Consider the following 18,275-nt stretch of genomic DNA (forward strand, 5'->3'; position numbering starts at 1 on the left):
ACTTTACACAGCCCAGAAAAGAGGCAGATGAGGGCTCTTGTTGCTTATTTTGCTCCTCCGTTCCTGGCTGTCTTATCCTGCACTCCCTGGGCTCCCTCAGTGCTCATGAACACATGCTTTAAAAGTATCCCAAGCTCCAGTATGCAAGCTGATGATGTGTAGCATATCCTAAGGAAAGATTTGCCTCTGTTCAGAAACCTTCCTGACCTCATGACTGAAGAAGAACAAAATAATGTATTAACAAAAACATGGTTCACTGCCAAAGAAAAGGAGTTCCTGTAAGGACTGAAACAATAAATCTCCTCTGTACTGAACTCCCAGAGGGAGTGTGTTGTGTTTCCTCCTGTTCTTTATCAAAGTCCCCAAAATAAGCAGGAATGGGCAGTGACCAGGCACAGTCACCACACACCTTTTTCCACGGAGTAATTAAGGCCTGCCTCAGAGTGAGAGAGTACTCCCTGCCCAGCTGCATAAGGGAGAGCTGACTGAACTACCACCACTACCACCAAGCATGAAGCTCCTGGGGACTGCCTTCTTTATTCTTGCTGTACTCTGTGTTTGCACTGTAGGAGGTAAGTTCTTTGGCTTTTTTGGATAGACTTGTCACATCTCTTGAGTGGTTTGTGAACAAAAGCTGAGCTGTCAGTCTCTGGATGCTTTTTTTTTCATTTCTACTGCAGTGATTAAAAGACTGTGTGTTGGAGGAGAAGGCACTAACTGGAAGTAGAGTTATATGTATTCTGTGAAGAACTTTTCCTGCCATTGTATTTTTGTGACAGTTCTCTTTCTAGGTGTCATGAAGCTCCTAAATCTGAGAGGAGTCAAAAGCAGAGGTGTATTTACAGAAGTTTTCAGTTCTGTTTTTCTTCTGCATGTTAAAGCATTTTTTGCAAAGATGGTTTTAAGAGGTGAATTGGAATGTCTGAAAGATTTTACAATTTTTGCTCTTGCAAATTAGATCCATCCTGATAGATTTCCCTGGCACTGTGCCAGCAATAAGTTTGGCCAAGAATGTCTCTCAGAAATTGTCTTAGTTTTGGCTCCAAAGATATAAGGGCTTACAGCATTTATCAAGTGCTAGATAATAAGGGGTGTAAGCCTAGGGGTCGTATTGGTTACTGGGTACAATATCTTTTAGATGTGGTTCTTAAATCTACAGTTTTAATACAACTTTTTGTGTTCAGGTGGTCACTGATGTTTTCATTATTCTTCAGCTTGAAAGATCATGCTTTTAAAATGGAATTAACTAGTAAAGCCTGAAATGGTGAAAGAAGCTGCAACAATGGCTAGAGTCTATCATCACCTTTGTCAAAAGATACATTTGAATTAAAATCTGCCTTTTATCTGTGCTTTCATTTCCTGCCTCTCTGGGCCAAAACTTCTGCAAATGCCTATAGATTGCCTGAAAAGGATCTATTAACCAGAACTTTAAAAATTGATAATACTTGATTAAATGAAATTAATCAACTTTTGCTCAGGTTGTGTGTTGAAATCTAATCTTTTATGGTGTATCTTATGCTATTGCTTGGGCCCATTGCTGTTAGGAAAAGAGATCAATAAAGGAAAATAAAAATAAGCCTGTGCACAGACAGATCTGCTTTTAAAATTATGTTAAGTAAGTACAAGCCCCAAAACTCTATGTTGAAGTACTATTTATTCTCTGTCTGCTACTCCCAGTAAAAATAGTTTTCCTGTCATTGTCAAAGCTTTAATTTCACAATTTCTGAAAAGCAAAGTGGAGTTGCATCAAAAAGAGCATATTTAACACAACAGTCCGTAAAGCTTACCAGAAAGCAACATGCAAAGGTGGGAGGAATCCTGCTAATTTTGTACAGTCCTTTCTTAAAAAAGGATTTTCCCTCCTCTGCATGATATGAACATGGCAGAACTGATGACAGTGAATAAGCAGATCTTATATATGATACATTTGTTCTGAACAATTTTGGTTCTGTAAAAACAGACAAAAAAAAATTAACACTTAATTGCAAGGTAGCTGTGGTAGTGAAATTCTGTTGGTAAATTCACATTGGAAAATTAAGAAAATGTATGGGGAAATTTGGTGTATGTGCTCATCTACCTTGTGGAGAGTAAAGTTGCATACTCTAGTCAAGCTTGCTTCAGGAAGCCCCATGCATCAACCTGTTAAGACAGAAGTGGTTTTATTGCCTGTTGTGCAAAGCTGGACCTAAGTATTTGGATTTCCACTGTTTGTGATCCCTAAAGTGCTCTGATCATCTGGACTGTAACAGCAGAATTTTTTAATCTGAAGCTGGGATGTGGTGGTGAGGAGACTCACACCAGTCTCGCTTGTGTTCAGTCTCCCTTTTTTGAGCACTGGAGATAGCAGCAAGACTTTTTCTCCAGCTGTTTTTGGTATTTTAAAATTATTATCAGTAATCTCTAGAGAAGGTCAAATTGTACCCTGGTGTTTTAATACTCCCTCCCCCAAGTTTTGAAGTAGTTTGTCTTCAAAGCTCACAAAGACAAATGGACTTCCAGTTTTTTCATGTGCTACGCACAAGGTCTTTGTCTGTGTATCTTTTGTGTATAATACAGGAGTGGACTAGGACATTTCCACTGTGGTTAGTAAAGAACATACCTGGTCTCCTGTGGAGCTTCCAAATTCCATGCTTTGTCTTCAGCTGTATGCTCATAGTGTTTTTATATGCAGCTGTCTAACTTGTCTTGGGATCTTTCATCCTCAAAAGCCCCTGCTGTTTTGGTGGAGTGTGCCCTCTGTCAGCACATTACTAGAGGCTCTGTTAAGTACAGATGGGGAGGCTGGTAGCCCCCTGACAACTTGTTCCTCCTACCTAGACTTTTCTTAACCCTCTGGCAGTTAAATGACATGCTTAAAACAGGAGTTCCTTCATGCTCATCTCAAGGTGTTCAGTTCTCCTGGCATATTGCCCTTTATTCTTACCTGTTACAAAATATAGCTCAAATAAAAATGCTTTCTAGGTTGGTTCATAGCATTTCCAGTTTTAAACAGGCAGCTTTGGAATGTGCCAAAAATACAATGTCAAATTATAGTAATCAAATATGAATGCTCTTGAGTCTGCCTTAGGATGTAATTACTTTAAAATGTGTAGAAGTGAACTTTTTTCTTCTAAAAGTTGGGAGGAGAATCCTTGGCATGTGCTTATATTATAAGTGCTTAGATAGTCTTGGAATACAGCGTGGCTGTGCACAACACAGCAAGCATCCTCCACAGAGTGCTGGTAGCACAGCACTGTATCCTTCTTACTCAGGCACCCAGACTGGTATCTTGCAGAAATGATGGCAGAGGACAGTGGGCTGTGCTCCTCCCAGCCTCGGGCTGGACGTGTCCAGGTTGTGCACCTGAGCAGAGGAGTTGGAATGTGTCACCTTGCATTGGACACGTCCAGGGGTGGGGTATTAATCCCCAATTGTTCACCCCAGCATCCAGAAGTAGCTTTATCCAAGTGCTCTGCCAAAGCTGATGGCACTACAAAAAAAAAACAAGGGTGTTTTTCTTTTTTGAAAGGTAGGAGTGAATCTTGGCATTGAGAGTTAAGTCCAAATGCCCCTGAAGTAATTTGGAGCTGATCCATTTCACTGTGGATCAGTCCTAAAATATGAGTTTCCCAGCCCCCTTCCTCATTAAGGGGATGCTGTGTAGCATCCCACCGCTGATCCATTTCAACTCCCAGGCTGATAGCTTGAGCAAAGTTCCGCTAAGCCAGGGCTCCTGTAGTGATAACACACATTTGCAGCTGTCTGAATGCTGCTCTTATTGATGTAAATTAGAGGAGATGGATAGCCTTTTCCATCTTCGGTGCTCTCCTCTCACAAGCCTTCAAGTATTTTAAAAATTATTTTTTAAAATTAGATACTAACTAAACTGTTTTGAATGGTGGGAATTTTTTGAGAATGGTCTCACCTCACTCTGGGTTATTATTCATGTTTGTTCCCTGGACAGCCACCAAGGCACAGACCATTAGAGTTGAATCATTTACTCATATCTGAAAATTTGAGAAATGTGAATAGGCTTAGCTATTACTTTCTTATACCTTTAACTTTCTTGAGCCAAAACTTGGGATGCCTTGAGAATTTGCCTGTTGTGAAAAGAAAAATTGTATTTGGTGCTTTCACTGTTTCTAGCAGTTTGCCAAGGCTAGTTTTTCAAAAGTCAAATTGTATTGCTGGAGCTTATGATAGCCTCTAATGGAATATTGAATTTTTATTCCTGTGCAGATTTTTTTGTTTGTTTGTTCTGTTGTTTTTTTTTCTCCCTGCTGCCACATTCCTTTCTTTCATTAGATCTTTTTCATATTGGAGCGGTTTTTCTTCAAAGGATTTTAAAGCTGTATTTATTACTGGGCAGAGGAAAGCTGCATGTTGTATCCCCAAACCTGAAAGCAAGTTTACTGTGTTTACTGAGGATAGAAGCAGATGGCTTGATACCTGCTTGGTTATGATTTACAGCCAAAATAAATGGAAACTGAATATGAAGGGCAAGTTGCCTACAGCATTCCGCTCCAAAACAGGGAATACATAATGCTGTATAATATGCCCAAAAATTGTTTGCCTCTTTTGAAAATTTACCAGAATATTTTCTCTTTTCTTTAGCTGACTGTTTTTATCTGTATTCAAACCTAGAGTTTGTATTAGTCTTTACTAGTTTGTAAATTAGGAAAAAAGATCTGCTGAGGTTTGGTTTGGTTTGGTGTTTTTTTTTTTTTTTTCCTAAATAGGAAAGTACCTTGAATTTGGACTCATATTGTTTATAAATCTGAGTCCTATGTGGAAAAGCCTGCTAAAGTACTTGAACATTTAATTTTTGTACTGTAATTTGTGCTGCAAAAGTACAAATTGAAAATAGTCTTTAAGAAACTCTTAACCTTGGGATGGGAGTACTTTTAACTAGTACTATTTGTTAGCCAGACTAAGTTCAACATGTAAAATCAGTAAAATCTCATGGAAAACTATAATTTTTATTTATGGCCCTTATGAAGGAGGGGGGAGAGGGTGGTGTTGTTTGTAATTTTTGCTGCAGCAGCTCAGGGAAGACTCCTTAATGGGTGTATTTTGCAATTCTGTAAACAGAGAGACAAAGTTGGATTTGTGTATAGCAGGTGTTATTTCCAAACACAAGTCAAGAATTAAAGATGTGGCTCCTTTAGAAGACAAACATCTGCTTTTGTTTTCAGCTAGCACTCTAAAAATGTGTTTCTCTATTAAAATAGGTTTCCCTTTCAGACAGAGGGATCCAAACCTTGATTTGCACCATGTCCTGCCTTGCAAATCACTGTTATTGTTCCAGCAGCTGATGTATCAGGTAGCAATACCTTGGCACCCCTCTTGTGCAAATGGACCCTTGGATGGCCTAACAGTGGCATGTGGTATCAGCCAGACCTACCTGCGATAGGGAGAGGGGTTTGACACAATTTAATATGGTGTTATCTCCACACTCTGCCTTCTGGCCCTACCTCCCCATGTGAGAAGGCTGAGCTGACGATCACTTGCTAATGGGATGACCTGGAAAAAAATTCAACAAATGTGATCTGCTGGGATGCTGTAGGAAGGGGTGGGAAGCTCTCTGCTGCCACCAACATGTGTACTAGAGGCTGGTCTGGAAGGGTCCAAATTAATTACAAAATACTTTATTTCTCAGCAGTCAGAGTAGCCAACAGCCTTTCAGGCCAGACTAACTAGCTGATGGTCTAAAGGTTATGTTTCTAACTAGGAACAGGGCAAGGATTTTCTGACTGCTTTTGTGTGGGAAGTGCATACTTGCCTTTGGTACAAGTGCAAATTCTATCCTCTTTATCAGTAGATCAGTAGAGTAGTTTTGCAACAGTTTTGTATCCCTTTTGTTTTCCAGTGGCAATAATGTACTTCTGGGTGTTAGCTGTATGTTGTAGAGAGTAATGCATCTCGGATTTCTGCAACCACAGTGCAAGTGCCACATAATTTTGCATCAAATTATCTGCTGTTACCATTCTGCCTTGTCTTATTACTCTGACAAAATTGTGTGTTTTGCTGGGATGGGAGCACTACACCAGTCGTTCCTGTCTGAAGATTTCTACAAGATAAGTAATCATTCTAAAAAGCGCATTCACCTTGTCTTAATGGGGTGATTTCTCAGTGCAGTACTTGGTTTGAGGAGTGTTAGTGTAACTTAAGGGTTAAATCAATTAACATGATGATAAAAATGAGATGTTTATACTTGCTGCAGATTTCTTCTTTCATAGTATTTAGCAGGAGATTAATGTTGGTTTTGGGCTTGAGAAATTCAGCTATTGAAGTAACAACTGAAAAGAATGGCAAAAGTTTTGGGTTTCAGTTGGTTTGAGGAAAACAGTGACAGGAGATTTATTAACCTGCCTGGCCAATTTGCATTATTTTTCTCTGTAAATTACTTAACTGTTGAGACGTCTTTCCATTGCATATTAATTACTTGAAATTATCAGAACCCAGTATATTCCTTAATTTTTTACTACTTTTCCTACTTTTTCACATCTCAACATTGAGTCTAAGGTTTTATTTGAAATGCAATGTTGATGATAATGATATGGGTGCTATCTATCCCATTGTGAGGATAGCCTGAAATCATCTTTCCTAGACAGATGAATTACTCCTCCTCATCTCAGCATGGGTTATATATCACAGCAATATAGATGATGTAAATATAGGTGTTTGCAAACCCATTCAAAGGTTATAGAAGCAAAAATATCGCAAAATATTTCTAGACAAAATGGCAAAAATAGGTGATGATTACTCTGCAAAGAAATGTGAAATTTAAGTCCTTTCTACCCAAGTTCTTGGTCTCATGTCCAGTGGAGGGGGGTAGCTTTTGACATGATACATGGCTAATGCTTCCATGGCCATTCAAAGTCCATGAAAGCAAAAATGTGGGGATTTTCTTTACCCAGGAATTCTAGGCAGTCTGAAACTCCTGCCATGTTGTCAAACCTCATTTGCTCCTATATCCTACAGATGTTCATAAAGTCAGAAATCTGTGGTGTACTGAAGGAAGTGTTTGGGACCAGTGTGCAATTCCATTGTTGTTACTCATTCTTGCAGAAGACTGTTAAAATATCTTTCTGGCATTACTGAATTCTTTGAATTATAGAGCATTCTGGACATCCTATGGAGTCCAGATGGGGTCTGGACATCCTCTTTTTTGACTCAGATCACATAACCCTTGGAAGTTGTAGCTACACCAAAGGTTGGCTGCCCAGAAAGGCTCTTCCAGAAGAGCAATTTTAGGTTCCCTTTAGGAAGGGTTTTTCTTATTGGAGTAGTTTATAAATGTATTTGCTGTTATTCAGAAGATAGCAAATGTATTTAGGAAATTGTTGGGCTTGCAACACCTCACTTGTTTCCAACATGCGACAACAACAAAACGGACTTACTCGAGTTCTATGCCAAATAACCCAGTCCCTGAGATGTGCAAAGGGAGGACACAGCACACATACTAGAGGCAAACAGAATCCTCCCGGTGCACGGCAGTTTTTTGGTTCTCTGCATATTTTATCCTGTCTAGTTCAAATGGCTCCAGAGGATTCCACTACTTTTGCAAGCCATTCCTAGTGCTAATGGAGTCATGTGGCTGGAACATCTTAATGCTCTTGAATTTAAGTGAACTAGTGCACAATTTATCTCACTGGCTTAGAGATGCTTTCTTGTAGTGCACTGTCTGCTTCTTCCCTAATTGCTTTCACCTTTCATTTCCAAGAGCTGGCAGAAACTGCTGTTTCCAGATGCAAAATGGAAAGTGGGGATTGATCATTCATGGGAGGAAAGGCTTGTGTAGGAATGGAACAGCTTATTCACAATTGTAATTGTAACAGTTATAATTGTCATGGGGAATACAGTTGCTCTAATTTCCAATAAAGGTACAAGGGATACCTACAGCTGTTCACCAGCATGATGGGATCAGCTCCCAGCTCACCATGGATTCCCAGTGCACTGAGTGGGAGCTGGGATTTTGACAGGCCTGAGCATCCCAAATGTGTGCCTCCCTGTTGTACTAGGAAGCTGTTTTCAGAGTGGGAGCCAGCCTGGCTAATGCAGCAGCATCCCTCTGCTCTTTGATAGGCTAAGTCCTCAGTGCTGACACTGTTTCAAGTGCTCTTTGTAGAGCAGCTTTGTTTTTTAAATAGGAATACATTGTTACATGAAGCTTGTAAGAAAAGAGTTTCAGTTTTGCATCTGATCTTAGCAATTGTACCAGATTGGTAGAAATTCAGAATAAGGTGAGTATTCTATCGGCTTGGCAAGGTAGAGTCGAGGAGGTCTTCATCAGCTGTGTGTGCCAGTTAGAGAAATGAGGTATTTTTGAAGTATACCCTTCATCTTTGCATATAAAGTGACTCCAGTGAGACTGTATGGAACTCAGGGATTGCGAAGCCCATTTGGGGCCTTCCCTTTGGGATATTCTGTACCATTTAACCTTTGTTCTAGGCAGTGTGGAAAAGATGAATAGAATCTCAATGGACCATTGAGCATGGAATTACATTAATTATAGAAGCAATTTACAGTGTTTCCACAGAGTTTTCGGTCAGGAACTGCTTTTTGATGTTCCAGAGGCTTTCAGAGCTTTGTCAGGAACCGAGTGGCATGGGCGGGTGTGGCTAAAATGGGTGTCTAGGCTGATCTGGGATGTTCTAAAAATAAATACAACACAGCAGACACTGCAGTGACTCTTTCCTGAATTATACAATTAGTCATGCTGCTGGAGATGCACTTGGGTCACAAACACAGCACAGGACCATATGACTTTCCTAACTTCTGCAGCACATTGAAAAGGAGAGCTACTGACTGACCCAGGCTCAGCTTCTGCTCTGGCTGTTTTGTATCTGCCCTACCCAAGTGTGCTCTTCCATGAGAAACGAAAACAGGCTTGCAAATAACATGTTAAGGAAAAAGCATTGTAAGCTTTACAGCTTTCTCTCTGTATTCTGGGTGGGGGTGACTTATACCAACGCTCTCATTCCTTCCTGTTGCAAGGGAAGGGGCACTCCTGTATTTCTTTTTTGTCTCCTGCTCAGCAATGCATGATATGTATAAAGCCTTCTATGTAAAATTTCACCCACTAAGGACATTTTTTCAGATTTATTTAGCTTGACTAACACAAAGGTGAGGGGTGTGGCACTTCATTTTTTGTACTATAATATAGTTCTTAGAAACTCTTACCTTTTATCTTACACATGGACAAACAAATATATCACAATCAAAGGGTGGCAATCTGGTGTTTTAAATAGCTTTAAAGTGTTTAATTAAAACCTATTAAATAGTTCTAACAGGTTTAAATAAAGAGAAGTGCAGAGCTTGGGGCCTTCATTCAAGCCAGGCTGGAGTGCTGATGAGCGTGCTGAGCACATTTATTGTTCTATGGAGTGCAAACAATGTACTCATCCCTCTGTAGTACACAGTAATAGAGATATCCACCAACCTTCATGTGAGCGGAAGGCTCACTGAGAAAACTTGTGATTAAAGGCCTTTGGTAGGGAGTTTGCATTTCTTCTAAGGCAATTTAAAAAAAAAAAACCCAAAAAACAAAACAACAAACAAACAAAAACCTTAAAAGTGGCTATTTAAGTTCCCATATTTCTATGTCCACACATGCAGAGAAGCAAATCATGTTGTGCTTGGGTTATTTCAAATACTCAGGGGAAAATTATTCAACACTTCTCATTAATGTTTCAAGGAGGGGAGCCCTCACCAACCTACAGCCACATTGGCTGAGGCTGGTCCTTGGCATCTGTCTTGGCAAAGTTTCTCTGTGCAGCAGATCCCTGAGCGGGAGTTGTTTCCTGGGTGCTGTGAGCAGGCTTTGTGGGAGCCTTTTGCCTGAGGATTGGTAATTCCCAGGAGCTCTCTGTTAGTGCTCTGTCAGTGTTGGGTCATGCTAGCCCCACACCTGGGTGAGCAGGAGGAGCTCTGGGGCAGTGCTGGCACCAAAGCTGCACTTCCTGCCTTCTCTCTGTTCCCTGCTGGAAAAATTGTGGCAGCTACCTCCCTTTCCTTCCTCCCTTCAGCTCTTGCTGCCGGCTGCCTCCAGCCCACCCAGTTTATGTTTCCTCTGCAGAAACCAAATCCCACATTGCCCCAGTTGCTGCTGCCTGTTCCCATGCCATGCAGGAGGAGCCCTGTCCCTGTCTCTTTTTCCAGCTGTGGGGCTTTACATTTATGCTCTCCTTTCCCTAATATCCATCTCTTTCAGCTGCTTTCAGGTGCTTTTGCCTTTTGTGGGGAGAGTGTTGTGTGTCTCTGGCCCAGGAGTTCTTCTCCCTGCCTTTGTGTCTTCCACTATGCTCATGCCTGTAAGTTTTCCCACTCTTCTGCGGCAGGTGTCTGCAAACCTGCAAACCAGGACCAGCAGCTAGAGAAGAAGTCTTAAATGCAAGATCTCCACACACAGGATTTGTGTAGTATGTTTTTGGTTTGCTGCTGAAGAGAGACGTGACTGAAAGGAAGGTAACAGCTTGGCAAACCAAAGGTGGTTTCCCACCTCCCTAGGCAGCAGGAGTCACAGGCTTCCAGCTGGCTGGCATCAGGCAGCAAAGGATGTGGCCTTTCTCCCTGCCTTATGGTTTTAACATTGCCTCTGTAGTATCTAAATACACCTTACAGGGGTTTCACCTTAAACATGGCCAGTGTAATTTTGTTCAGAGCCTGTGTTGTCCTTCTGGCTGCCAAGGTAAGAATTTCACAGCAGAGAAAATCCTGAGGTGGAAAACATCTTACGTAGCAGGAGACTGCACTGAGGGCTTTTGCAGCAGTGCAAAACCATTGTGAGACCAGGCTGGAAAAACACTTTGCAATTCTGAGTTTTGATGATAGAAGAGGCTGTGACTCATTGTGGGACTGTTACTGGGGACACAGCTTTCCTTTCACGAGGGGCTGTCACAGCTTGAGATGTTGTGTGCAGGTCTTGTAACAGGCACCTCTGAATGCGTGTGTGAGGCATGCCACACTTTGAGTATTGCTTTGCATACTAAAGAAATATGAAAACACGATGGTTGTGGGGGTTTTTTAGTTTGCTTGAAATTCATGAAGTTTGCAAATGTGTTTGTTTAATTTAATATCCTTCACTACACACTTATCTGTTGTGTCAGCTGTTATCAGGTTCGGCCATTCACAGGATTACATCAGAACCTTGGTTCCCATTTAAAATCTAGTTTGTGACTATAGAAAGAAAATCTTAAGTATGAGTCCTTAAGGATTAAATGCTAGAAGCTATTAAATACTAGAAACAGCACTACTTCTATAAGATTAATTCTTTCAGAAAAAAATATCTGGGGGGGTTTATTCCCTTTTTTCTAAAAATATATTTCTGGAGTGTTTCATTAATAGATTTTTTTTTAATTTTTAATCTTCGAATAGCGAGATGGTTTCAGACAATGCTGTTAAAATTGCACTTAAACCTCTTCTAACAGTACATCTGTGGTTTTGTTCATTGGATAATGTATGAACCTTTATGTAAAATGCACTACAAAAGAAAAAATTTATCTCAGGGTTTAGGGTAAAAGGTCATGCACTGGAAAGAAAGACAAATGAGTAGTGAAAACAGAAACAAAACAAATGCAAGGGCCATACTGGGCCTGGGGAAAGATCAGGTAAGAGAATGTAGAGATGAAGCAGCATTAAAGGAAAGAGAAAATGTAACAGACAAGAGAGCTCCAAGGTAAGAGTAAACAAGTTGTGTACATGGTCAGGCAACAGCTTTTTCTTGGGAACTCTGAGTTCCCAGATCAGTTCTAGATTTTCTTACAAGGACAGCTATCATTTACTCAAAAAGGACATTTTTTTCTTTTTTTTTTTTTTTTAATGAACTGTACAGTCTTTACGTGGGTACTGCTGGAACAGTGGTTACAGGGGGCTCTTTTATGGTCATGAGGGCTGTCAGAATTATCATAGGCTAGAAGGAGATCCCTGTTTATTCCTGATGGTGTGGGAAAAAACAGAAATCAAAAAAGCAACTGTGACTTCTCCATGACTTAAGTGTAGTTGAAAAGGTCCAGAGTCACATAAAACCCCTAATATAACATCCTGAAAGAGAGCAGGTTTAGATTAGATATTAGGAATATTTTTTTACTAGAATTAGTTAAGGTGGTGAGGTACTGGAAGAGGTCGCCCTGGGAAGCTGTGGGTGCTTTTTCCCTGGAAGTGTTCAAGACCAGATTGGATGAGCTCTGAGTAAACTGTTCTAGTGGAAGATGTCCCTGCCAACAGCAGGGAGGTTGGACCTAGATTATCTTTAAGATCCCTTCCAACCCAAATAATTCTGTGATTCTGTGATAATACATAATAGACAAACATAATATAAACACCTGTAGATTCTGCTTTATAACCTTGAAGCAAGGAATTATCATGTGCAGGTTTCCTCAGGACACCTCCATGGTAATTGTTCCCAGGTACAGCCTATGGAGCATTGGTCAGGTTTTGAGTGGGAATAAAATGGTTAAACCATCAGCTTCTGGGTGTTATGCCTAGAGTTTGACACAGGCACTGAAATACCTGCAGAGTTTATAGTCCAAATTTCCCTTGTCCATTACCTCTCATTCAAACTTCAGTGGACATAAGTTTATTCCTTTGTCTTGGCTGCATCTCCTCAACTACTGATTGCTGTTGTTGTGCCTTCCATTAATCCTTCCCTCTCTAGGCTAATGCAATTTTTGCAATCTTTCCTGAGAGGTCATTTTTCTCTAGACTCCTGATGATTTCTATGATTCTCTGCTAACTCCCCACCTCCAAGAATCCACATCCTTAACATGCTTCTGAAGCTGGACCAAGTACTTCATCTGAATGAAAGACAAAACCATATGGCTAAAATCCTATCTAGTGCAATGTCAAGTGAAAGAAATGTCAGACAGGCCATTCCACTTGTTATCTGTAAGAATAGTGACTTTTCCATAAAAATAATTTCTTTTCAAAGATAGATATTGATGCCAAACCATACAGCACTTAAATTCAGTAATTCATGTAATGAATATAATTAATATATACTTTGAACAATCTATTAATCTTTCAAAGTGTTTTTGCTTTGGCATTCAGTTTTGTATTATCTGTTTCATGTGGTGTTTTAAACTTTGTGGTTTATGACCTGTGGTATCCCATAGGGTATAAACAGAAGAAATTATATATATATATATATATATATATATATCTAATAACATGCAATCATTCCTTTTTTTTTTTCTGTCCTGATTCTAGCAATAGCAGGGACCTGATTAACATGAGGTCAGAACCTGTGTATCTTTCCTGTGTAAAGGTAAAAATAATAAGAGAGAAAGAGAAAAGGTTATGAGAACTCCAAGCTCAGATCTTAGAGACTGAAGCCTATATCAAAAGCTGCAGTCTAAGGACAACTGTGGCCATTGGTCAGCCCTGTCTAAATTCAAGGACTCCTGAATTTAAAAGAAGAAAGTAAGTTCAGTGTTTCAGTTCATCCATTTCGAAATCAGAAGACATATGCTTTCATTTTAGAACAAATATACCATTTAAATCCAACCTAGAAAAGACAATAAATGGAAATTCTGTGAACCTGGGAGAAAAAAAAAAAAAACAAACAAGCCACAACAGTTACTCTTTTTTTTCAGTTTGGTCTTGTGGCCATATGCACATGTTCTTGGATCTCTTCCTTATTCTTTCCCTGTGACTCTGCCTTACTGTCTCTAGACTTTTCTGCCCTTTTCTTCTTCTTCTTCTCCTGTTATATTTCTCCCAGTCTGTATTTCCTCTTGCCTTTTTATCTGCTTTAAGACATGTTGTTTTTTTTTCCTTTTTAGGTCTTACTACCACCAGCATTCCCCTTTTACCCAGTGCAGTGTTATGTCTGAGAGCCTTTTAACTCCGTATGTGTTCTCCCAACACAAGGATGCTGCATCACAGGCTTCCCATGCTCTTTTAGCTGGGTTTATTGCCAGCAAACATGGCAAATGGCAAGGGTTTCTGTGTGGGAACAATTGCTGAGTAGATTTTGGCTACTCCTACATCAGAGTACACTCATGTTCTCTCATTTAAAGGGATCACTGCATTCAATTTTGCTAAAAAAAAAAACAGGTAACTGTAACTTTACTTAGTTGTCCATCATCTCAGGCTGAAGCCAACCTGACGAGAAGAAAAATAGACAAAGAGAGGGACAGAAATCTATCAGCAGTCTCCAATGGTGAAAATTCTTTCCTCTATAATTTTTTGATCTCTTGCTATTATCCCCCATGGGATTCTCCTTAGTTACAATTTAACACTGCAAATAAGAGCATAATAAGCCACCAGTTCTATCATATCTTTTAATCTAACAGTTTCCCCCTACAATTCTGTCAAGTTTTAAACATTTTTGCATGATGTATTCAACTTATTTTTAAAGTATACTTAATTATTCACCATTTTAAGAAAACAATTCATAAAACTATTGTACTTTGTAAAGCTACTGTACTTTGTTAATTGAATTCACCTTAGTTTATCTCTAACCTGTGATAGAATCAACAAATAATGAGTCATAACAAAACTGTGACTTATATTCACTTTTTTTTTTTTTTTTTTTTTTAGTTTTGTGGAAAATTTGGCCTATCAACATGGTTATTAAATGGAACACCTTTAAAGGATGAATAATCTAAGTACTGCAATGAGCTTCCTACAAAGTCATGCTGAGTTAGAGGACGAGTTTTGGGAAGAGTGAGTTTGGGAATGAGCTGATTGGCCAAGCTAGTACATTTAGCTGGCATTACATGACATGGTAGCTACTGAGATATGTTAAAACAAAACCATATGAAATGTAGGCACTGTTGAAAAAACATTCTGTTCCAGTGATGTGGCCTTGTGGTGTGGGGGATTACAGGAGCTTTGTCAGCAGCACATAATGAGAATGAAAAGATGGAAAAATGCTCGCCCTTTAGGGAAACAAGATTGCCTTTAGATCTCTCTGGATAAAATTTGTTTTCCAAGTATTTAAGTGTGGGCTGTGAAGCATTACTCTGACTGGGTAACCAAATGGCAAGAAAACCTGTATTTTAAATGCAGTGTGCACAAGTCTGTGCATGGTGTGACTGTCCACACGTTCTGGGAAGTAGAGCTGGGGCAGCAGCAGGCCCATTGGCGACTCATTTAATTTTATATAGGCTATGCCCATGTCAAACTGGGCCAGCATATGCTGTGACAAGGCATTATGGAGGAAACAGCATGTCTAGAAAAGATGCTCAAGGAAGTGGGGCTCATTGGGAAGACTCTGAGACCTATTAGAAACATGCAGGTGCCAAGAGGGCTGATAACACACTGCTTGGAGAGGAATTGTAAGGACTCATCTGATTAGACCTTAATACATTTCTGCAGAGCCCCTGCTATTGCATTATGTTGCCTTTTTTTTTTTTTTTCCCCCCCCCAGATTATGTCTGTGGCTCTTGCAGGCTTCAGGTAGTGCTCGTGAAATGTTAATCGGAGCACAGTATACTGAGCAAAGGGAACAAAACTGTCTGTTCTGCCCTGTAGCCAAAATAAGAGAGAATGCCAGCAGATATTACCATGAATGGAGTAACACAAGAATTCTGGCACGCTGTCCTGACTCAGTTTAGCATGTCTGTATTACAGCATGCTAATGCAGCCTGACAGGATGTCACGCTTCAAACCTGACAGCACATGGGGATTAGCCTGTGCCATTTTCCTCTCTCATTCAGTTAGAGTTGATCTATTCCTCTACAAATGTACCCATACTTGTCCCACAGCAGTCTAAAATGGTTGAGAAATGCCTGTTTCTGAGTCAGTGCAGCTTTTTCTCCCCCTTCAACACCCCCTAACTTCCTTCAGTAGAAAAATACGATCTGCAGCAGTAAGACTGAAAATCTTGTTTGAAGCCAAAACAGTTTTTGAGTTATGATGTTACAACCTTGCAGCACAGTAAGAAGAGACAGAAGTAATTTTGCTTTTTGTTTGTTGAAGTTTCTTTTTTGGATGATTTATTTGTTTTGTAATATTGAAGAGCTACCTACTAATGACCTTTTAAGACTGGTATCATTTACAGCTATAAAACCACAATAGCAGGAGCAATGCATTGAGGGCAATGGGGAAAGACAGTCTTTCAATGTGGTGCTTCTCAAGCCATGTTCTGAGAATTCTCCTCTTCCTCTCACATTTCGGGGTCAGGGTGATGTTGAAAAGCCCTCCTGAAGTGCTTGTACTAGACAGGGAGCTAGTACAATTTTGTTACTTCAAGGCAGGAGAAGGGCTGCTTACTCCTGTGGCCAGTTATTTTAGTTAATCCTTCACCCTGAAGACTCCAAGCAGCTGTGGTTGTATTCAAGGAGAGGAGGAGATAGCAAAAACCACTTTAATTGTCTCCATTTCTCCCCTCCCAACTAGTCTGGGGAAAAGAACATGCAGTCCAAGATGGGAGGCAGCAGCAGATGCTCCCCATTACAGCAGTCAGGGCAAAATGAAGAGATTCAGTCTATAGCTTGAAAATGTTGGTAGCAAACTTACGTGATTTGGTTGCTTCTGCTAATAAGCTTCTGAACTTGATTTTCCAGGAAGGTCCACGCTGCTCTCTGCTTTTATGACTATGTAGTGCTAAATAGATCTGGAAGGTGGAGAAGTGACATGATTCTTTCTATGTTTCTTTCAGAAGATGGCATTCAAAACAGTACTGTCAAGCCAACCACTTCTGCAGTAACACCAAAAGCTGGTAAGACTTCCAATTTGCTATTGTCTGGTGTTCTGAAGATCCTGTTGTCTTTCTGGCTTTCAGCTTTTCCAACTTCTGGGGGAAATCAGGTGAATTATTTCATACAGGGTGATCAGAGAGCAATGTATTTCCCCAAATCTCTTATGAAACTCTGTTGCAAAGAAAGGCTTGAAGTATCTTAGCGTGGAGATAGTTTGAGCAGGCTACACTTCTTATCTCAGGTGAAAAAGGTTTCATATGATCTCAAGAAGTGGTTCAAGTGAGATCAGAGATTAATAAATTACCAAAGACTTCCAGTTCAAGAGGATTTAACAGACAAAATGCCTGCTTCAGATGTTAAAAGTCTGTGATTCCAGTCTGCAATTCTGAGATCTCTGACTGTCACATTCAGTTCTCTTTATTGTGCAGCTTTGTTATGAAAATGTATGAAAAATCAATATAGACTACATTTCAATCATGTGAATTCCTTTATTATTCTGAATTTGAAGACTACTGCATCTAGTAAGTTATTCATGTGAGAGAAGAAACCATGCACACAGTATTCTATTTTTTGATAATTAGTGAGTCTGCTGTGGAGCTGAAAGCACTGAGATTATGAAGTATACACTTGATGTGCTAGTAATGGAGGTAGATAAGATGCAGCCAGATGAAATATGCATATATTGCTTGTTATAGCAGATTTAGACCTATTCAAATTGTGTTGCAGTTCTTTTATGCAGTTCTCAAAACCCCTGATGTTTATGTGTGTATAAAAGATACTTCATAAACGCCCAACACCTCACAGTGAATTAACTCTTTAAATGTTTCACTGAAATTTTTCTTGCAGCTTTTTGTCATGGAAGGGAAAACAGTGTTGATATTTATGCCACTATGAGAAAAGCATTAGAAACCCAGTATGAGATTAAAGCAATTTGTGAGTGTGGAGCAAGGAGGCCCATTCCTTGAGGCATTGCTGTTCTAGGTGAACAGCCAGAAAACTGAAATAATAGAAAGAAAGTTTAAGTTATAATTCAAAAGTTCCAGTGTGAACATTGCATTTAGAAGTACTTGAGTTGTATGAGAGAAAATTACATGAGGTGTAATGATTTATTCCTATTCTTTCACGTATGCCATCCATTAATAATGCTAGAAGAGGTGATATGTAGGTAGAGGTAGTAGTTGTCATGTATTTAGTTGAGCCTCTGTAGCTGACAGTAGCCCTCCTGTTTGCATTAAATCACAGAATTGAAATCTGGACTCTTAAATTGATTAGTTATGGGTTTTTTTTAGTCCAGATTCCCTGTCTGTAATTTGGTAAGTCCATTCCTTTGAGCAAGTGATGGGAGGTACGTTGGACCTGCAGTACACCATCCATGCACAGCAAGACAAGGTGATTTAAGCCTTGCTATTGCTTTAGTGATGTTTGGGCAACTCTGCTCCCACCTCTCTGTACCAGCAGTGGCTGGAAGGGATCCCTGCTGCCTTCAGGAGCCCTTTCCCCTCTCCCTAGCCTCAAAGTCTCACTCCTCTTCAGGACAGAAGTAAGAATCACCTTACAAATGGCACAGAGTTCACCCCAAGGAATATAATTTACTAGAGAATACTATTCATATCATCCACAATGTCCTAAGCTTTACTGTACTCCAAA

At 39.9% G+C, this 18,275-nt stretch overlaps 1 protein-coding gene across 1 annotated transcript in view; it reads left to right on the top strand.

Annotated features, from left to right (window-relative positions):
- The first annotated feature begins 511 nt into the window (after positions 1-511).
- The window catches only part of EMCN (endomucin), a 40,283-nt gene continuing 22,519 nt past the window's right edge, over positions 512-18,275 (top strand). Inside the window, exons 1-2 of the mRNA XM_062493655.1 lie at positions 512-572; positions 16,589-16,648. Of these exons, the coding sequence (XP_062349639.1) occupies positions 512-572; positions 16,589-16,648 (121 nt within the window). The remainder of the gene's footprint in view (positions 573-16,588; positions 16,649-18,275) is intronic.

Source organism: Cinclus cinclus, chromosome 5 (genome assembly GCF_963662255.1).
Source record: "Cinclus cinclus chromosome 5, bCinCin1.1, whole genome shotgun sequence".
In the NCBI taxonomy this organism is placed as follows: domain Eukaryota; kingdom Metazoa; phylum Chordata; class Aves; order Passeriformes; family Cinclidae; genus Cinclus; species Cinclus cinclus.